Source organism: Mya arenaria, chromosome 17 (assembly GCF_026914265.1).
Source record: "Mya arenaria isolate MELC-2E11 chromosome 17, ASM2691426v1".
NCBI classification, from domain to species: domain Eukaryota; kingdom Metazoa; phylum Mollusca; class Bivalvia; order Myida; family Myidae; genus Mya; species Mya arenaria.
In genome coordinates this window covers 11,224,769-11,245,747 of record NC_069138.1, presented here as the reverse complement: position 1 = coordinate 11,245,747, position 20,979 = coordinate 11,224,769, and the positions used below count along the sequence as shown (strand labels likewise).

General features: G+C 35.2%; 1 protein-coding gene across 2 annotated transcripts; it reads right to left on the bottom strand.

Annotated features, from left to right (window-relative positions):
• Positions 1–6,942: 6,942 nt before the first annotated feature.
• On the bottom strand, positions 6,943–14,819 carry LOC128223791 (uncharacterized). 2 transcript variants are annotated; one of them, XM_052933185.1, is made up of 5 exons: positions 14,729–14,819; positions 13,838–13,926; positions 12,691–12,806; positions 11,675–11,789; positions 6,943–7,064 (listed from the first exon to the last, which is right to left on the bottom strand). In XM_052933185.1, exons 1-4 carry the CDS (start codon positions 14,772–14,774, stop codon positions 11,675–11,677), a joined length of 366 nt encoding a protein of 121 aa, XP_052789145.1. In that variant the 5' UTR covers positions 14,775–14,819; the 3' UTR covers positions 6,943–7,064. The 2 variants fall into 2 exon arrangements, with proteins under 2 accessions (XP_052789145.1, XP_052789146.1); XM_052933186.1 differs by lacking the exon at positions 6,943–7,064 and adding an exon at positions 10,931–11,000.
• Between the last annotated feature and the right edge of the window lie 6,160 nt (positions 14,820–20,979).

Sequence of the window (20,979 nt, the reverse complement as noted above, 5' to 3'; positions counted from 1 at the left end):
TGTTTCCCTGTTGACATCGGCACACTAGGCCCCATGTATAAATGTGCCCAAAATATAGGTCTCAAAACTGTTCAATTTGATTCATGTGGATATAAAAGAATGAAGTTTTGGGTGTTCAGAACTGCAACGGCAAAGAGAGAATTCATTTCTGTTGTTAGTTAGATTTTATCATTCACCACAGAAATGAAATTAACTATCGTGGCGGATTATTGATAAGATCCTGAAGTATTATTAGTGATTTTCCTCTGATATATCAGAATAGAAAATAATTCCGTGATTGCGGTCACATGGCCAACTGACTGTAAATAAACATCAAGTGGTCAATTATCCTAATAAATTTAAATATTCAAGGCACCTTGTTATTGGACCGATTTGTATGCAAGTGATAGGATAAAACACATAGTTCACAAGTTAATTAATCATTTAACATGTTTTTCTCTATTTCATATACAGAAGAAAGAAGAAGTGACAGAAAGTATCAAAGACGGAACACTGATTATTTTATCTGTCGCTATAATATGTATTGCGACTTGTAAAGGTAATGTGGCGGGGTTTCCAAGTAAGACCTCAGTGTTTTACTAAATTACAAACTCAAGTTATGTTTTGGTCAACTGATGGTAGGTGATACCTGGTGACTGGTGACATTTCCGAAACATTTGAATGCAATTACTTTTAAAGACGAGGCACGACGGTTAAATAAAGGATATGTTTTTAATGGAATAGAAGCAATTTTATGTTATTGATATCTGCACTAGAGGTATTGCGAAATTGTTGAAATCAAAATAATGGCAATTGCCCATTAGCATTTAGAGTAGAAGTATCACATATCAGCCGTTCCTTGTACAATCCTTGTGAGCGGTTTGGGACATTACCATTTTGCAATAATTAATAACAGTGCACTAGTATTACCACTTTCATCTATTTTAATCAAATAAAGAATGCCCACGACAAGTGCCCTACAGTCTCCGTCTCAAATAAAACAGCGATGATTTGACTAGACTGGAATATTATATGATTAATAATTATCTTCAGGCAAAAGAGAAAAAGAAAGGCTTACTCAATCACTTTCTTAAAAAGAGTTTTCCATTCACACATCTGCATTCTCAAACTTACCACCCACTGTGTGATAAGAGGCCGTGGTACAGTTTTGTCGTTTAAGTAGTAATGCTATTTGCTCAGACATCTTAAAACTGCACCACTGTAAAACAAAAGGTCATGACACGCCTCGTTATTGCACAGGCAGGCTCACTGTGCAAATATATCAGACAACACATCGTTATAATCCCTTTTGAAATAGCCAAATATTTATAGAGTTGCCTGAGCGATATAAACACTAAAGGTATTTGATATTTGTTCGACCATCTTTGTTACTGCAAGGCTGCATTCCAGTATTACAATTCGTATCAAGGATTTGGCGATCTGGATTCAAAGAGTCGCGCTCATTTGAGAAATAACATCAGCGTGGGTAACGCGTTCTTGTTTGATACTTCATAACTCATTTTACAGAATGGCAGATCGTTTCATATTTACCATTTCGGATGTATACATATACGGGCTTTATGAAATATAGTGTACATGTCTGAACGTATTTACATGTTGTCGACCAGTTGAACCAACTTTTAATATTACAAACTGAATAAAATAAATAAGGGATATGATTCGAATGATTGTATGTTTCACATAGTGAACCAAGGGCTTCGATGATGGAACTAATGGCTTACATTCAAGACATAAGAACTTGCTCAACATGTGTTTATGTCATATGGCAAAACATTTAAGTTTAGGTTTGAGTTTGAAAACAAGGCACATTTTGATAAAAGGATGTCATTGTTAATCAAGCTACATTTTATAGAAAAAGTTAAAAAAAAGAACATGTAAATAATAATTGCACAATTATCTTTATATTTCAGGATGTCCTCGTGAGGACATTTGACAAGATGTTGCTTTTTTATTCAAACTTTATCTGAAACTGTCTACAGCAAAAAAGGAACGTTTTGCTTAAAAAACTAAGTTTCAAGTCCATTCTTATAAATTAAACAGAGATCGAAACATATTTATTTCATCCATCAATGCATTCAAAAATGTTTTGCAAAACAATATTGAACATAAATAAGAAACATTTGAAAAGCCTTGATTCTATATTATTTTGAAAAACACAAACATACCGTGTTATTCATTTATATTACACCACGGCATCTTCGTTCAAATATTTCGACAATCGGTCTTCTTTACCCAAATATGTTGTGGTTTTTTGAACGCAAGCAGGCATTTTAGGTACCTCAAACATTTGAATAAAGTTTTCAAATTCAAATTAAGAATTGAAATAAATGTTTAAAGAACAATATACAGTAAATGAACATTCTATGCATTGCCATACATTCAGCATCACGTGATTTGTTTTCAGAAAACTTTGAATGCGCAATATGGGATTTATTTGAAGAAGAAATGGATTATATATATTCCGAAGTATTTGGCCTATTATGTGTGTCCATATTGTGACATTATCAATTTATATACATATAATAGGAAACCCAAAACAGCAGCAATGTGGCATTCCTGTCTAAGGAAATACGGATATAGTCCCTGTTGTTAATTGAAACATACGAAGAGCAAGGAGGTAAGTCGAGTTTGTTATCTATCAATTTCGTATTTAGAAACTTATCAAGATTATATTTCGATATGTGCAAAGAATAAGTAGTGTATTTGACATTAAATCGAAAATAAAACTTGAATATCTCTATCTATTATATACTTTCTGTCACATTACAGATACATATACACTTCCAAATTATTATTTTTCACAAGTATTGTATAGGAAAGATATGTCGTCAATAGCGTATGCACCGCTAGGTGAAGGTCATGGTTGTGTATATCAGTATTGCACCATGACTGGTGTAGCACGATATAAGTGAACCAATGGAATATGAGCCGCGTCGTGTGATTTTGGGCCTTCGGACATTTTTTTCATATTTTGACGTTTTTCATTATTTAGAAAGTTGAATAATTTTTGAAAACAAATCTGCTTTCCGTTTTTAAAATTTGCACTAATAAGTGAGCTATACAGATTTAAAGTTCGTGGTTTTTAAATCCGGGTCGATAAGAAGCGAGCGTCACGACGCTGGAATGACGTTGTCAATATAAACATTATAACGTGCGATGGTTATATTTTAACAAGTCTTGTAAATGATTAGCGTCAATTTTATTTCTTAGCTGACGTTCTAGAGAATATGAATAAAACTAAAACAACAAGGTAATATATTGACGATGAAGTCTTAAATAACAATCAAACTACATATCTGACAATGCGCTATTTAAAACCAATAAATATGACAGTTTATTCATCAAGTTATGTAATAAATATATTTTATATGTGATGAATTAATATATTTTCAAACAGCCGTAACCACTCGTCGTTAAGAAACAAATTTCTTTGAAATCAAACACTCTGTCAAGCTATTCTTCGGGACACGTTGAATCACTGCACGCTGGTCGCACATACCGGCGCCCGTGCATTCTCATGAAAAGTCGTCTTTCAGCAGTAAGACCCGCCGGTGTTACTGTGAGTGGCATTCCCTGAGGTAGGACAGCAGCCCGTTTCATGAGCTGGACTATTGCTTCTGGTTCTCCGGATGTCCGTTTTACATAAATAGCGGAAGGGTCGGCTTTGCAAAAACGGAATGAAAGGCCATTTTGAATACCTCGAAACGGCAAAAAATCTAGCTGCAGGTATAACTTCCAGTGTAACCTGCTATTGTTTTTATAAAAAAAAATATTTAGAAACTAAGATAATAGTGTTATTCATATTTATTAAATACAAAGCTTTTTGGTAGAAAAAGTAATAATATAGAAACAGTATTTAATATGACTTAAATGTTTACTTTATATAAAGGCGTAACACCCTTCCCACTTGCGTGTTAAATACTCTTTCATTTTAAACTGGAAACCTGCGTAGTGGTGCAATAAACCTACTTTATTGTACCGCCTATGCAGAATTGATCATACATGCATTACTCCATTTCCTCAAATGTCTCTTTCCTTAACGTGATGTTTACTGTTATTAGTTTTGTCAAGATAACACCCAGTCAGTAGTGTATTAGATCATCATGATACAATGTTTAATAACCTTGTAGTTTGTAGTAAACATTCAACTTTGAATTAAAGCATTTGTACTGTATGACACTGTTCGTGATCAATTCAATTGTTCAATTGGCTTGTAACGATTTCAAGCAGAAAACTCTAAATGTTGAGTCTGATGAAAGATTGCTTAAGTTATTGGTACGTTATCACTACGTTATCGTTACAGTATCGTGGAAACACATTTTAGGATATTTGTAAACATGGATATCCATATTGTTAGATGTTATTAATCATTTGATCCTGTAGCGTTCTTTTTCAAATGACAATTTAGACGGAATAAATACGGCATCAGAGCTATGACAAGAGTACGTATTCTAAACACTATTTTTCATTGAAAATGTCATGACAAAAACATAAGAAGTTGTAATTTCTGCAGTTGTAGGAAAGAATCTGTCCTTGGACACTTAACAACCCCTGTCTTTGTTGTTTAAAAATAAAAGATCAATGTACATTGACAATGATAATGCAAATATTGGACTTAGAGATTAGAACTCCCACCACGATCAATAAACCCATACTTATACTGTGATGCTTCTGCAGAACCACTCCAATCCAAGAGTTATCGAGTTAGGATAAAGTGGGATAAGTTGTGGTAACAATTGGATAGGAATACACTTTACTTAATGGTATCAATTGTATGATATTTTATGCAATGGCTTTAAAAGAGAAAGAAACGAGATTGTTTTGAGTAATTAAATAGGTATTCATTGTAACAATCAACATTCATTTATTTAAAATGTAATACAATCTTGTGACAAATATACACTTGATCTCTCAGCATATCAAATATCAAACAAGTACAAAGATTATAATAATTATGAAATAAAGAAACACATTTGGTTTGGAATTAATTCTGAGATGAGATAGTAATGCTGCAAATCATCTATGCTGCATGTACCTTAAAGAGGACATCATTGTGCAGAAATATTACTTTCGCAAAATGAAATAGCTAGGGTAAGGTATGTTTTAAGGACTTCGTAATTAACATTTATGAAAGGCCTATTCTACAAAATAGTTCTCTCTGGTCTGAAACAAGTGTTTAGAACACTGTCAATCTAGAATCGTCAATGCTTCAGAGAGAGCTGATTAGTTTAGATTCATTTCTTAAAGCTCGATTGTGGCGAAAGCTGATAGCTCATAAAATCACTTGTGAGTCCGTCTCCTTGGTAGAAAGCAATTCTGGTGTCCATTTCGAGAGGCCGTGCGAAAGTACCCCTGGTTGGGACCGAACCCGTAATCTCTTGGGTGAGAGGCGTACACCTATAGCACAAGACAACTCTCACAGATGCAGCTGTCTCAAACACTGATGTGGCCCAAATCCATTTCTAGCATTTTATATGTGATTCTGGTGAATGTTAGAAAACACTGGACCACATCATCTATGGAAATGCCCAATGTCATCTCCAGTGTGGACCGTCTGCATCGTATTGGCTAAACTGGAAGAGAACATTTGCACTTATGATTCATTCGCAGGAAAGCATAACTGTTCATCCTCAAAGGTCTTATGGGTACATGTTTGTGAAATGTAAATATTATACACCATCAATGCCTTAGGTATCTAAACTTAAAAGGTTGAACGAAATGTTCCATCCAAAGTGAATAATGTTACAATATCATACTCATCTTTGCAAGATATTACCCAACGGTGACCGAAGTTAATAAAGTAAGTCATGAAAACATCCTTATCATTGCATTTGTTCATTTCAATTTTAAAATCCTGATGTTTAAATCCGCAGTTAGTTGAAACAAATCAAGTTTTGATTTGAACTACTTTTGGAATTTCAGAATAAAATCCAACGCAAATTGTCAACTAATTGGTCTTTTATGCTTTTACAGCTCAATCAATATAAGTTTATCTCTGTTTTATATAATATACTGATGAGTTAACTATTTGTTTAACCTACAATTATAATAAAGGCTACGAAAGTCGTTATGAGAAGGTACGCTGTGGCCCAAATATAGTACCTATCCGTTTCACTGTGCTTTAAGTAAGTGCCAGAAAACAAAGGAACACATCCTGTCAGGGAAAACCTAATGTGACTTTCAGATCAGGGATTCAGTGTGAAATCTCTGCTCGAATTGGCCTATCTGTAAGAGAACATTAATACTAGCGATTCAATCTCATTTGAGCATTAACATTCACCTAAACTAAGTAAGAAATGACAATAACGTATGGTAAGAAATGTAAGAAAGTAAAAAGGTTTAAAAAAGTGAGAATGTAGCAGCTTCAAGCTTAAATGAAAATATTGACAAGTTCAAGACAACGGCAGCTAAATTGTACGTTGCCAGCAATTCACAAGTTTAAAAGTTCAACAGCAGTACACAACATCCCACTCCACTCCACTCTATTTAAAAAAACGAACAATACATCAGTTGCGAATTTCACCAGTACCTGTTTGTTCTCAAAAAGCAGAATGCTTTCGTAAAAGAGGTCAAAGGGAGACAACTTCGACGCCATTATGACGCATCGAAGGCTGCACACATTTCGAAGTTGTTTATCCAGCGTAGCCCCCTCCCCCATTTGATTTTGAATTTTGCATTGCTGGGCTTGTCCCTGTAGTTTTTTTGTGCAATACTGTTACCAACAAGGTGCTGCTTTGTGGGAACAGCTAACAATGTATTTCAAACAATTGAATTTCATGTTATAGACCACGGGGAGATGCTACCATCCACATTAAGACTGACCTTGCCCCAGGATGTTATTTTTCAACTTATGGGTGTGTTATGTGTCAACTACACACATACAGATTAATTAAGTATTCTACAAGTATGCAACTATTGCTGTAAACATAAACTTACAATGACAAGAATAGCTGTAGTATCGCGTTCAAATCAACACATTCACAGGCGATGGCTCTAACGGCATAACGTACGGATGACAACCAGATCATGTATTTAGTATTGAACGTCTGCTAATATTGTCTTATCTGAAATAGAACAAATACAATAACGATTCAGTTGTAAGAAAAAATAACATATTAAGCCTCAATAATTGTAAAGTCAGCTGGAAAGTTACTTAAGGTCAAGTAATCTATTTGGGATTAAAGTCAACTTTGTTGAAACGTTAGCTCTATCGAACTTTAATTAAATGTCTGAGCATTTCTTTATGACACTGGCCGTCTTGTCAACAGTCTGTAAAAGCCTAGCTGGTTTAAAACATCCATTCGCTAGCTTTCCGGTTCGAACATTGCTAGAAGATGAAAGAACTACTACCTAAAAAAGTCAGTTGTTAATGAAAACCAATAAATGTGTGTCCTAAAAATTAAGATTGTTCTCTGTAATGCCATTTTATCACCACTATCTTAAGCATTTTGCTCCTTTTTCGGTCAATAAAATTAACTCAATTGAGTAAACTTCATGTTGCTTTGAATAATAATTATTGTCACCGGACCAGTGCATGCAGCAGGACACATTTCATTGTTTTGATATGCAGCAAAAGAATGGCAATGCAACAATGTTATTACAAGTGATGGTCCAACATTGACACGAAGCTTACTACGAAAATAATAGCATTTTTTGTTAGAAAATCCACTCGAATATATTTAAAAATTAACCAATCCGACGTTTACCCGTTTTTAGACAAAAACAGCAATAGCTGATTCAGAATGTAGTTTTCGGCTGTTCTTCTTCTTAATGCGCACACTTAATACTTTGCTTTATTGTTTTGATGTTCTTAAACAATAATTATTTAATATATCTCGTATTCAAATATCAACGCAACGTTTAACTTGCTCTTTACAAACAACAGTGTTACTAAGTATACTGAAATTGTTTTTTTTCTTTAACAGACTTGGAGCAAAATGAAATTTGTGAGGATTTGCATGCATTTGGAAGTAAACCTGTTTATCAAAACGTTTCTTGATTCTTCAGGAGTGGTCTTAACAAAATCAGGGTTTGTATCACAATCATTAAGAGTATTGCCAACTGCATAATTAGTCAAGGCTGCCTTATTCATAAAGTAGAAGAGGTCATTGAGAAAGATGTTGAAGACTAGATGCCCTAAATTGATTCTTGTGGAACGCCTTTCTGGATGGTGTCCGAGTCACATGTAATTTGACCAAGTTTGACCCGTTGTGTTCTGTTTGTAATGTAGCAGTGCATATATTTACATACTGAGCTGAGAGACCAAATATATTAAGTTTTTCTAGATGATATCATATCGCAGGCAGTCGATTGCTTTTAAGAGGTCCATTGACTGCACCTTCATATTTGTTCTCATCAAGGGCATTTTCCAGACTTTCACCACCCTCAAAGGGTATTTTGACATCCATTTGTTGTTCTGAAAGCTGACAGAAAAGGATGAAAAATGGTATTAAAGTGACATATCAGTTGACCAATAATGACCCGTTCATATAACTCGTTCCATAACAGTAAGCCTTTTGGGTGAATATATAGCAATTTCGAGTTTGAATTTAAAATATTGGCAATTTTAAGACACCTTCAATTTGGTTACTACAATGTTAAGAGAGATACACTACACCGAATCAATTCCCTTGCTCCGTTAAGCAGGCAGTTAGTTTTTATAGCAACTTGTACCTGCTTGTCCTTTGCTTACAGCGGTCAAAGGGAGGCAACTGTGATAATTATTGATGGATAAAATATCGTTAACATTTTAATGCTGTGTCTTCAGGCTGTTCCTGTTTTTGCCATGAAAGTTGGCTTACCCGAGAGTTCAATGTGACCTTTTTCGTAAACAGTACAGTACTTCAGAAATAAAGATAATTCCAAACAAATGTGTACACCTAAACCACATGATTTTCCAATAGACAACGTTATATTTGTATCTTTTATAACTGAATTGAGACCAGATAAAAATGGGACACACTCTTTCATTTGCAATTACATTTGTGCCAGTAATCAGCTATTTATCCATAGGTAGATGTAACATGTAAAGTTCTGAATCGACACACATGCTAAATCCATATCTCTGTGTTCTGATCTTATGTACATATTCTTGTAACTGTTAACTTCAAACGACAATAAAAGCTTCAAAGGTAACTGATTTGAAATTAGTCGCTGCCCAAATGCATCACATGTATATATCTATCGGCGTGTGAGTATGGTGTTTGCCGGACAACCAATAACGATATCCTACAAGGAAGAGCCCGATGTGACCTACATATCAGGGATTTAGTTGGGGAAGTCTACTTACAATCCTTTAACTGAAAGAGAAAATAAATTCGCTTACGATTAAATCTTACGACACAATTAATTGTTAAGCCCCAAAAATCTTCTAAACTTAACTAACTACAAAGGTACTAAAGGTTAGGGAATATATAAAGAATGAGAATATATCAATAATACAATGAAACCTACAAAGACAAGCCAAGTAGTCGAAAATTCTAATATTAACAATGTTTAGGGACAGAAAGCAAGGGCCCAAACGAAAATGAACAAGACAGACAAACCTATGAACACCACATACACAAAACAAACACCATAAACAGACCGCACTCAAATGATGGGATTACCGCCATGGAACAGTCAGTGAAACAAAAGTTCACAGGAAGCAGAGTCTACATGGGGCTAAAACTAGTTACCATGTCCATGCCCTCACACTTGTCGATACATGTATTAATATTTACATAATTAAAAGTGAAGAAAACAATAAGAAAAATATTAAGCAATTTTAGTATTATCGAGATTCATTTGTAAATACAACATGGTGTCTGGTCCTACAAATGTAATTGTGTAAGTGGTTGAATAAAGCAGTCGCTAGCTTAACAGAACTAAAACTGCTAGAAGATTTTAACCCTACAACCACCTACTAAACCTATCAGTTGATAATGAACATCTATATGTGTCCGAAATATGCAGAATGTTCTATAAATATTAGACTAACTGTAATAACAGTTTAACACATCCGAAGATTTTTACATCCAAATACTGTGTAAGAGCATTCCGCACCATCTCCCGGTCAATAAAATCAAGATCATTGAGTAAACTGTATGTATACACAGTCGATCATAACCTATTGCTTTGAAAAGTTATCGTTTGTTCCATCAAATTAACATCTAGTTTTCATGCATAGTAAATCTAGTGTACAGCCAAATACGCAGTGATTAAAGCTTTAAACACAATGTAGTAAATTTGATGTCAGTTTCTCTACTCTAAAATGCTGAATCACACTGACATTGCTAGACGAATTATTCATCCTAAACTACACTTTACTACACTACTACAAATATACCAAAGTAAATTATAGCATACACTCGTTTTGTAAATCGATATACCAACTTTTTTTCTGTGGACACCAAGATCTGACATATAGTTCCTGGTTCAATTTTAAAACCAATTGGACTGTTATGTATCATCAGCAACAATAGTATAAAGTTTCATAACATGATCAACATTACTTCAGGTGTAGCTGTATGATGTCAAGCTGTGACCTACCCAGCCATCTATCTGCATTTCTGTTGAATACCGGACTACACAGTACACCATCCTGCCATGAAATGCCTCTTGTGACCTCAATATCAGGGATTGGGTGTAGGTCGTCTGCTTGCATAAGCATACCTTCTCAACAGTAATTTAAACCAAGTTAAACAGATAAGTGACATTGGATTTTATATCCACTTCGAACCCAGCATTAAGTGTTTTGTAAGTAAACATTAAGCAGTTTAAATCTACAATAAAACAAGTCGGTAGTTTAAATGACACCCGCTTTTTGGTTTGTAAATCCCGTAAATGTCACATCTTACCAGCAACCAATATCTGCTTTTCTTATATCTTCAGATCAACAATAAACATTAGTCTAAGGGAGGCAACTGCGATGCCAAATAATACACTCACCTTTTGTAAATGAAATTTGGTGTCTGGGTCAAAGGAATGTAATTGTGCAAGTGGTTAGACAAAGCCAGTCGCTAGTTTAACAGAATGAAAAGTGCTAGAAGATTGCATAATTACAACCACCCACTAAGTATCAGTTGATAAAGCACATCAATACCTTTGTGTCATAAATATGCAGAATATTCTTAAATAATCAGACGAAGGGAGACAACTATATTAACATGTTAACACATCTAAAGATTGTGACATTCAAAGGCACTATTAAAGCATTCCACACATCATTGAGTAAAACTGTATGTTAACATAAATAATCATAATATGTAGCTTTGAATAATATTTGTTCCTATCCAATTGAAATTTACTTTTCATGCAATGTAAATCGCGTGTACAGCCAAAAAAGTAATTTAAGGATATAAAACAATTTGAAAAAATAATGTTGTCATTTTCTCTTCTCTAGAATGCTTAATCACACCATCATTGCTAGACAAATTGATCATTCTTTGCTACATTATACTACACTACAACAACTTTAGAAAAGCAAGTTATAACATACGTTTGTTTTGTAAAAGGATATACCAAATATTTGTCTTTTGACATAGGATACACACCAAGTTATGACATATTTTTCTTCGTGCCATTTGAAAACCAATAAGAGTCTTATGTATTTTCAACACCAATAATATTAACGTTTCGCAACATTATCAAGATTACTTAATGTGTAGCTGTATGATGTCAAGCTGTGACTTACCTAGCCATCTATCTGCATTTCTTGTGAATGCTGGGCAGCATAGAACAACATCCTGCCAGGACATGCCTCTGGTGATCTCAATATCTTGGATACAGTGCGGGTCGTATAGGTATATCTGAATTAAAATAACATATTTAGTCTCATAAGTAATTTAAACCGAGTAAAACACAAAAGTTAATTTGTATTATAGATGTATTTCGGAACCCCGTATTACTTGTTTTATAATTTTACATTAAGCAGTTTCAATCTTTAATTAAACAAGTTTAAATGACACCGGCATTTTAAATAACAAAGGTTTAAAATACCTCATATTCAGATATAAATGACATCCGATAGTGTAAAGTCATGAATCGTTTCTAACACGTCGACAGTGGCCGTTCAAGTCAGATATTTAAAAGACGACATTCATTGTATTTCGCATTTATTTTATTAAAATCCTAACCTAGTGTTGTCAATTTCTTTCCTCCAGAATGCTTAATCACATTTCGAAAATATAAAAAAATATAAAAGAACTAAGTTTTGAAGATGAACTAAAGAAAAGGAAGGCTTAGCACAGCTTTGATCAGAACAGTTTTTCACATTTGTTCAAGATTTTATGATATATTTTTAATTATTTTAAATGCCAGGTAAATCTCATTTCAAGGATTCCCCCCCCCCGTGAATCTGTTATTTAATATTGAAAGAATTTCAATAATAATGGACATTGCAAGAATTACAGTATTTTTATATATAATTCATAATAAATGTCAATCAGGAGCCAATGTTGACCAGATAAATAAAGTAAGTCAATGACAGAGCATACGCATGCTTTATCAATGGATAGACCAGATATTTGTCCGTGGACATAGGATACACATCAAGTTATGACATTTATCCCCTGTGTCAAATGAAATTTTAGAACCGATAGGTCCTATGTATTAAATACACCAACTTAATTAAGGTTACATTAAGGTAATATTATGTGTATAATTGTTGGTGTAGCTGTATGGTGTCAAGATGGTGCCTTAATACGCTACCTAGCCATATATCTATATTTCTGGTGAATGCAAGGCAACGACATCCTGCCATGAAATACCTCGTCTGACCTCAATATCAGGGAATCAGTGTGGGCTGTCTGCTCGTGTAGGCATATCTGAAAGAAAATAATCCATTCAGTCTCAGAAGTTATCTTCACCATGTGAAACAGAAAAGTTACTTTGGATTATATATTGACTTCGAACCCGACATTAAACCTTGTATTAGTATTCATTAAGCAGTTTAAATCTTCAAAAAAACACGTTGGTGGTTTGTAAATCCCTACAAATATCAACCAATATCTGCTTGTCTTAAATCTTCAGATCCACCATCAACATCAGTCTAAGGGAGACAACTGCGATGCCAGATAATGCACTTACTTTTATTGATTGATCAAACTGTCACACTCAGTTTTTGCTTTTTTTTTGTAATACTGTTAAGATGTTTGTGAACAACATAAAACAGAGAAACCTGCAAAATATGTTTGACTACTTAAGTGATTAAGTATTACCTCCTACCAGAAATCATATTCCTAAATATTGTGCATGTATCCGGACACATTCATGGGCTCGTTTCAAGTACTGGAATTGATACTTGACAGCAATTAAAATACAGACAAGGAGCACAATGTTCTCACACAGAATCAAATCAAGCATATTACCTAGATATATCAAGCATTCGTAAGTAAAAACATTGGTTATAATTGCTAAAAATCGCTTCAAAGAGGGTTGGCACTTGTTACTAATAGCTTTAACAATACATATTGGGTGACCGGGTAAAAAGCCCTGCCGAAGGCGATAATTGAGGACAATTTTCAATAAGATATAGGTGCCATTTCTTAATGAAGTAAAAAGCAAAGATATTCTTTTTCTCTTTTTGTCATTTTTCTGCCGTAAGAAATGTTATTAATGGACATGACTTAAGTATAAAATAACATTTATAACCACTAGTGTTTACCCTTATACATTTTATATCGCAATACAAAATGTATTAACGTGTTTCACTTACCAATTGTCCTGCCCCTAGAACTTTCAGGATTAAGTGCAACTATTGACTGTCGATAATATTATTAGCAAAACAATATTCATACAGTGTGTCAGTGATATAACGAAAAGAAGACTGTACGTTTTAACCGTAAACGAAATCTACCTTTACGTCTGGTTCATGTTGGACAAACCACATGCTGCCAGAAAGCGCCAACGTCAGATCAGACTTCAGTGTTGTCTGTTTATTAACATCTTAAATAGAACGTTTGAACCGAAAATTTAATCGAAAGACACATTTATCTCCGAAACATACATCAGAACGAATTGAAATAGGAAATTTGAAGTATTTTAATTTTTGAGTTAAACAGGAAATTGGCGTTGAAATTTGAAATTATTTACGGCAGGAGAACCCACATCAGGCCAATGTTGGTGGGAAGCATGCGCATGCAGTATTAAGCTCATATGAAATGTCTGGGCAATTTCAAATGCCACTGACAATATTGTCAACAGTCTATACATGTGTAACTGATTGTGAAAAGCTAGTTGCAATATTAATTTTTTAAAACAGTCTTCGCTTCAACCATCACCCTCTGGCCAGCCCCCTCCCTCCAATAAATGTCGGTTCTTAAATGTAACCAATACCACAGGCTGGAAATCATTCTCGTTACATCATCAGTGATGCCGAGTTCACTGATTCCCAGCTTGACGAATTTCGATGATGTGTCTTTAGTTTTACGTCATAGCTATCCATTTGTCAATAGAAGCAATACAACTCAGATCTTTTCAAATATGATTTACAAACTTAGTTATTAGCCATTATCTTCAAAAGAAAATGCACTTCTCCTAATTTGTGCTTATAAATGGACACAAATATCAACCTTTTCCTCATATTCTCTAACTAAAGCGTTATATAAAGTCGAAACAATAATTATATAACGGATATTGAACTAATGTCTTTAAATAGTCAGCCATAAGAGCGTTTATTATTGTTAAAGCTTAAAATACATCAGTGAATTACATTGCTGCTGTCCATATGACTAACCTAACCATCTACCTGTTAATCTGAAGAATGCCGGACCTTTCAGGACACAGTTTACCATGAAGTGATATTCAGAGATTCAGTGTGGGACGGTTGCTCGTATCAACCTATCTGAAAGAAAGCATTCGTTTGATCAAAGAATCTATTAAAAGAATCCTGTCAGTTAAATAGGAAAGAGACACGTGGTTTGAAAAATCGACGGATTCCAGCATAAGAAGCGGGACCTCGCACGTGTAGCTCCATGCGACCAGGAAATCCGGTTCTGGTGAAGGGAAGTAACCAATACATAAAACGTTTCAGATTATTCAATTAACTTATTTTGGCTTACATGCTATAGTTGAATTTAATTTATAATACAAAAAAAATACTAAGTTATGGCGATAAGTTGCACGGGTTAATGTTTATGGCGGGAGACGCGCTGCATAACCTGTCGTCCCTATCAATCCAAGTATCACCAGCATAGACCCTACCAAGCGTCACCAGAGAGACGCTACAGTTTTAATATAAAGCACCATCAGCAAAAAAAAACCTGGTAACATCGATACTTAATTGAAGATGTGTATTAATGTGTTATCTAAGTATCGACTTGACGTAAAACGCAATCGCACCAAATGAGGCTGCGCGAAGCAAGGATTCACCGCCAAACGGGAAATTAAATGTTGAGTTATTTCGTGAATTAATTCTTCAATTTTTTCATGGGTAATACGAATTAACATAGTAAAGGAATCGATAAAAACTCTAAGAAAATCTAAGCAAGACGCTGGACCCTAGTATTTTTTTCTTCTGCTATTGGGACAGCAAGCGCCTTACATCGAAAATGACTTCTCTAAGAGATCTGTGAAATGATTGGAATCTGTTGGACCAGCGAATATAAAGTCATCTCTATAGTGATCCATTGTTCTTAAGCCAGAAGCATCGGATACTGCCAAAAGTATAACCATTTGCAATTGTTTCAACCAAAGAAGGGGCGTAACTGCAACCGAAACATAATCACTTGTTGTAGTAAGAGTTACTCCCAGTGTCAAACCTAGCAAGTGTAAATCGGCCTGATAAACAGTTATTAACCTGAGATGTTATAAATCCGGAACCGATTTGTTTTCCTCTGTAATTTTAGGAAAATATCCTACAATCCTATAAGCGTGATGAACACTTGCAAACAATAGACAAAGTTCTCACAAAATTAGCTAAATGCAATTTCAAATTGAGCAGAGAAGTGTTATTTCATTCAAAACCGAGTGAATTTCCTTGGGGGACACGTCGTAGGCGCCGACGGAAAGGAAACAGATACAACAAAGATAGAAAAAGGTGAAGAACTGTCCTACACCAGAAAATGTGAATGGACTTCGTTCATCTTAAGCAATTGAGGCTACCACATAATATTTTTAAAGGTTGTTTTAAGACAAAAAGACCATTGGCGCATTTGTTCCCGGGAACGCAAAGAAGAATAGAAGTATAACAACAAATAAGACTTGGACGTGGACAACAGTAAGGCAGAAAATGTTTGATGAATTGAAAGACACGTTAACTCGACCACCGGTTTTGGCATATCCCATCTTTACTCAACCCTTTTTTACACACAGAGGCATTAGAAAAAACGAATAGGGCGGTGCTATATATAGAACAGGATCAAAACAAGAAAGCAATAGCGTACGACAGCTAATCTCTATCAAAAAGTGAAAAGAAATAACAAGTTCACAAACTCATTATTCACTACGGCATACCAACCTTCGTTCGCTCTGACCAAAGGAGCAAACTTTGAATAGGAGCTCAAGCAAGAAATATGCAATTTAACACATATGCCATAGACCATAACGACACATTACCATCCATTTGGGAATGGGATCACCGAACGTATGAACCGAACACATCTGGACATGTAAGCACACTGGATAAGTAGCAGAAAGTGGACTGGCGAAGAACAGTTGCTCCACTAGTGTACGCCTACAATTGTACGCCCTATACAACATGAGATAGCCTCTTTTGGCTTATGATTGACGTCCATCAAAGCTATCGATGGACTCAGTATTTGAAGTTGACAAGGGCGACAAGCAGTAAATTAAAAACATACAACGATATATATCAGAACTTTAGAACAAGGTGATGAATATAAAGAAAATTGTCGAACAGTATTCAAATAAGGCGAAACAGAAACAGAATACATATTATGCTAAGAAGGCAAAAGCAGCGAAGTTAGAATTTGGTCACGCTGTGCTTATAAAGCGGCTGGCTTTTGAGGGAAAGCAGAACATTGAAGATAGGTTCAAAAAAGAAACGTATGAAAAAGTCACTCACCAAGACCGCAGATATCAGTATTATGAGTCAGAGGTAGAACATTGAATATAGAAAAATGTCTTCACAGAAACCACCTATATCCGGTCGACTGCTCGGAAGAGACACGTGAGAAGCTTAATGGAATTGAAGAGATACTTAATCCCAGAGAGACAACACCTTCAAAAGATGATAATGTCAAAGGTACAGAAGAAACATATAAACATACTCAAAAAGATAGTCTCGTGACAGAAGTTGTTGAAGAATCATAGGATTCAAACGATGATAAGGGTATAGAGTATGGAGTTTTGTTTTGCCCGCGTACAGTTATTTGGACGCCTATAGACCCATGCATATTACAACAGAAGATAAATGAAGATAGAAATACAGGTAGTAATGCAGAAGATGCAAAAAGGAGAATTTAAGACCTTCAACCAGAAGGAACAACAGCTGATGCCTATGAAAGTAGATTTAAAGCGATACGTGTTAGTGAAGATGACACAATAAGAAATGAATTGCATGATGAAATAGGAAGAACAGAAGTACATAGAAGTTTCTGAATTTACTGGTAAAGCAGAAGCCGGACGAGGTTATAATTGGACCAACAATGATGATACAAGTAGAATACATACAAATACAAGGAAGAAAGATAATACAACCTCTATTGATGATACAGAACATCTTCGTTTAGAAGATAAGGAGGACATCAAACGAAGTCAGTTACAGTCAAAAAGACATGAAGAAGAAGCAATGGAATAAGATAGAGCCATAAAACCGGAAGTAAGAAGATTTCCTATAGCAAGAACACAACCAGCAAAGTATGGTGACTAGGTTATATAACAGGTCACTCTGTAAAGAGATCCTAGGATAGAGGCATTGACAAGTTTGGTGGAGTCGGGTTTGCTGAACATTTGGACACGTACGTGGCTTACAGACTTATTGAGACTGTTATTAAGTAATGTTAACCTTTTGATTATTTTTATCAATGAAATGTGGAAGTATCATGATGTTATTATAGTGCATAGTGTTTATAAACAGCATATCTGAATAAATTGTTTATGGACACGTTGTTGCGAGGATGCATATTTAGAAGGGGAGACGAAGTATTTAGATTTATTAATTTTTATGATAAAGTGTGGTAAGTATATGTGAAATTGTCTACTTTGATGTTAGAAATATATTTTGCTGCATTATTTTAAATATCTTTCCTGAACATATGATTTGGTAAGTAAATACTTTATTTATGTTAAGACGTAGTTGTTGCAGTAAAGTATAAGTGTAGTAATATGCAGAAAGAATTACAAAACGTCCTCTGCCAAAGCAGGGGAGAGTATGTAGCAATGTGCAGCTTTAGTAAGATTGTGGTTGTTATACACCAATGATTTTGCTGGAAAATAGTCATGGAATCACTGGTTATCATTGTGTGCAAATATTGAATGATAGAGTCAGACATGTTTTACTTTTCTTTGTCTTATATGTGAACATTCATACACAAGTGTCAGTATTTGTTTGAATTCGTTGTCTTTCGAAAGTGTAATGGTTTTGCAATATTTTGGACTGATCAATAGTTCATTCGGCTGTAATTATTTAATAGTTGTGTTTAAAAATTTCGTGACAGATGCATATTTCGTATTAAAATTCGAATGGCAGTTCCGGTGTGCTCTTTTTAGTATATATTCATAACATGTATGTTTGGTTTACAGCTGATAATCATGGTAATAAGAAAGTCACCGTATGTGCGTGCCTGCGTGCATGCTTGCTTGCGTGCATGCGTGCATGCTTGCTTGCGTGCGTGCGTGCGTGCGTGCGTGCGTGCGTGCGCGCGTGGGTTTGCACACACCGCCAACTGAGGACAATCCTTAGAAATAACAGCAACGATTGAGACCATTACCGCCAATTGAGGACGGTCTCATTTGGCATTTTTTTAAGGTAGTCTCAAAGTTCGTTTTATGACTTGAAACGAAAAATAATATCATAAAAATGGACTGTCCTCAGTTGGAGGTCAGAAGGGTCAAGTGTATGGGAAGTGCGTGACCGTCCGTAAATTTCCATTTTTTGCCTCTTTTTTGGTCACACTCCAGTGGTCTCGATTGGCGGTGTTACGCGCATCATCAAGTGAGTGAAACATCTGTTTTCAATTGTTAATTTACTTTATAACAATATTTTATCGTAAAATATATGTTTAAAGGTGTTATCTTATCAGTATGATACGGTCATGACCATACGTTGTTTACTTCGATTGATTTTTGAGAATGTCATATGTTTTCGCGATGTCTGACCCGGAAACTTATTATTACTTATTATTATAGCTTATGTATCTACAAAAGCAGTGCATTAAAGCATTATGCTTAATAGCATACATCTTAGTCCAAATAATTGTACGTTGTCGTTGATGAATGATAGCTTCAGTCTTCAGAGACGGTTTTTATTTGGCGACTCTAAGCGTCCATGTCCCACCTGTTGTTTTCCTAGCCAAGAATGACAGAGCCCAGCGCTAAGTTTATTGAGCGGAAAGATAAAGGGCACCTGCTAGGTAGTTTAAATTGGTGATGCTTTGTTGACAGATCAATATGAATTAGCAACCCCTGCATTGGAAAAATGTCTTCCGGGCTTGTTAAAATTCTGAATTTTATATACAGGGCGCAGGGCTTGTTAAAAAAATTGATGCCAAGCAAAAGTTTAAGAATTCAGGCTTGTTCATCCAAAAGTCTAATATTGATGACTGGTTTCATGAAACACTTATGCACCAGCCAATTGTAACCACGGTCCCCCCCCCCCCCCAGGTCCAATGGAATAGCCGGGACTTTGACTTTCATTTCAGCAAACCCCGGGTAAAATCCCCGCCTTGCGGGGACGAACTGATTGTTAAACGCCGACCAAATGCCCCCGCACCCCAGAGACTCTATATAAGGCCCAATCTCCGCTAAATTTGCCGTTATGACTAAACCATCGCGATCACCCGGCCCTGCGGGGGCACCTGGAAAATAAAAACACAACCCTTTTCCCCGGCTATCCCCGGTATACCCCCGGACCTGGGGGGGGGGGGGCGAGGTTACAATTGACTGGTGCATTAAGTGTAATAAGAGAATGGTATTGTCTAAAAATAATTCAAGTGTAACCTTTGTGGTTTAATTTAACAACGCATTGTTGTTAAGCTTGGCATAATTGTAGTCTGTGTTAGTCAAGTTTCGTTTTATTGCAATTTAATGCTTTTTTGTGCAAAATATATTTGCACAAGTTACATGGTAAAATATGAATATAAACCTTTATTACCTATTTCAAACATAAAATTCTTCTCGAAATAAAATTTCAATATGTGTCAAAAACCCCCTGTTTTTGCACAAACCCGTTTAGACGTTAGGTATTGGAAGAATCCTGTATAACACGTCTATTTTTTTAGACTAGCATACAATCATGCTTGTAGCTAACAACCATGCATGAACTTCATCAAACACGTGATTACAAGAGCCGTCGTACCAACACAATCTAGTACTTCTATGAAGTCTCCCCATATATAGAGAGAAGTCGCCCCGCATATGGATTATATACGGTAGTACATATTATTTCTGTCAAATTTTACAATATTTATTGGATATCTTTTTTAAAGGTATTTTATTGATAATTGATGATGGTAAATTAATATAAAGTCTATATGACAAGCTACTTATATGAATCTACCCATACCGCCTATATAATACATATGTGGGGCGACCTGTCCGTATATTGCACGACTCGTATTGGTGCGAGTTTGTGTTGGTACGACTTCTGTTAGCAAACTTGTAGCCCTCTGAAAAATAAACTACAATATGATTTGAATAGGTTTTCAAGACAACCAAACCCTACCGACAAAGAATCATGACCCGATTATGTTTTTTTATGTTAAGGTGACTGTGAATGCAAAATTATTCTGTTTAGGGTACAGTGACTAACCTTAACTTTCTAATGTTAATGTTTAAGTCAAGTGTGGTCATAAGGAATTAAAACAATCAAAATCAAAA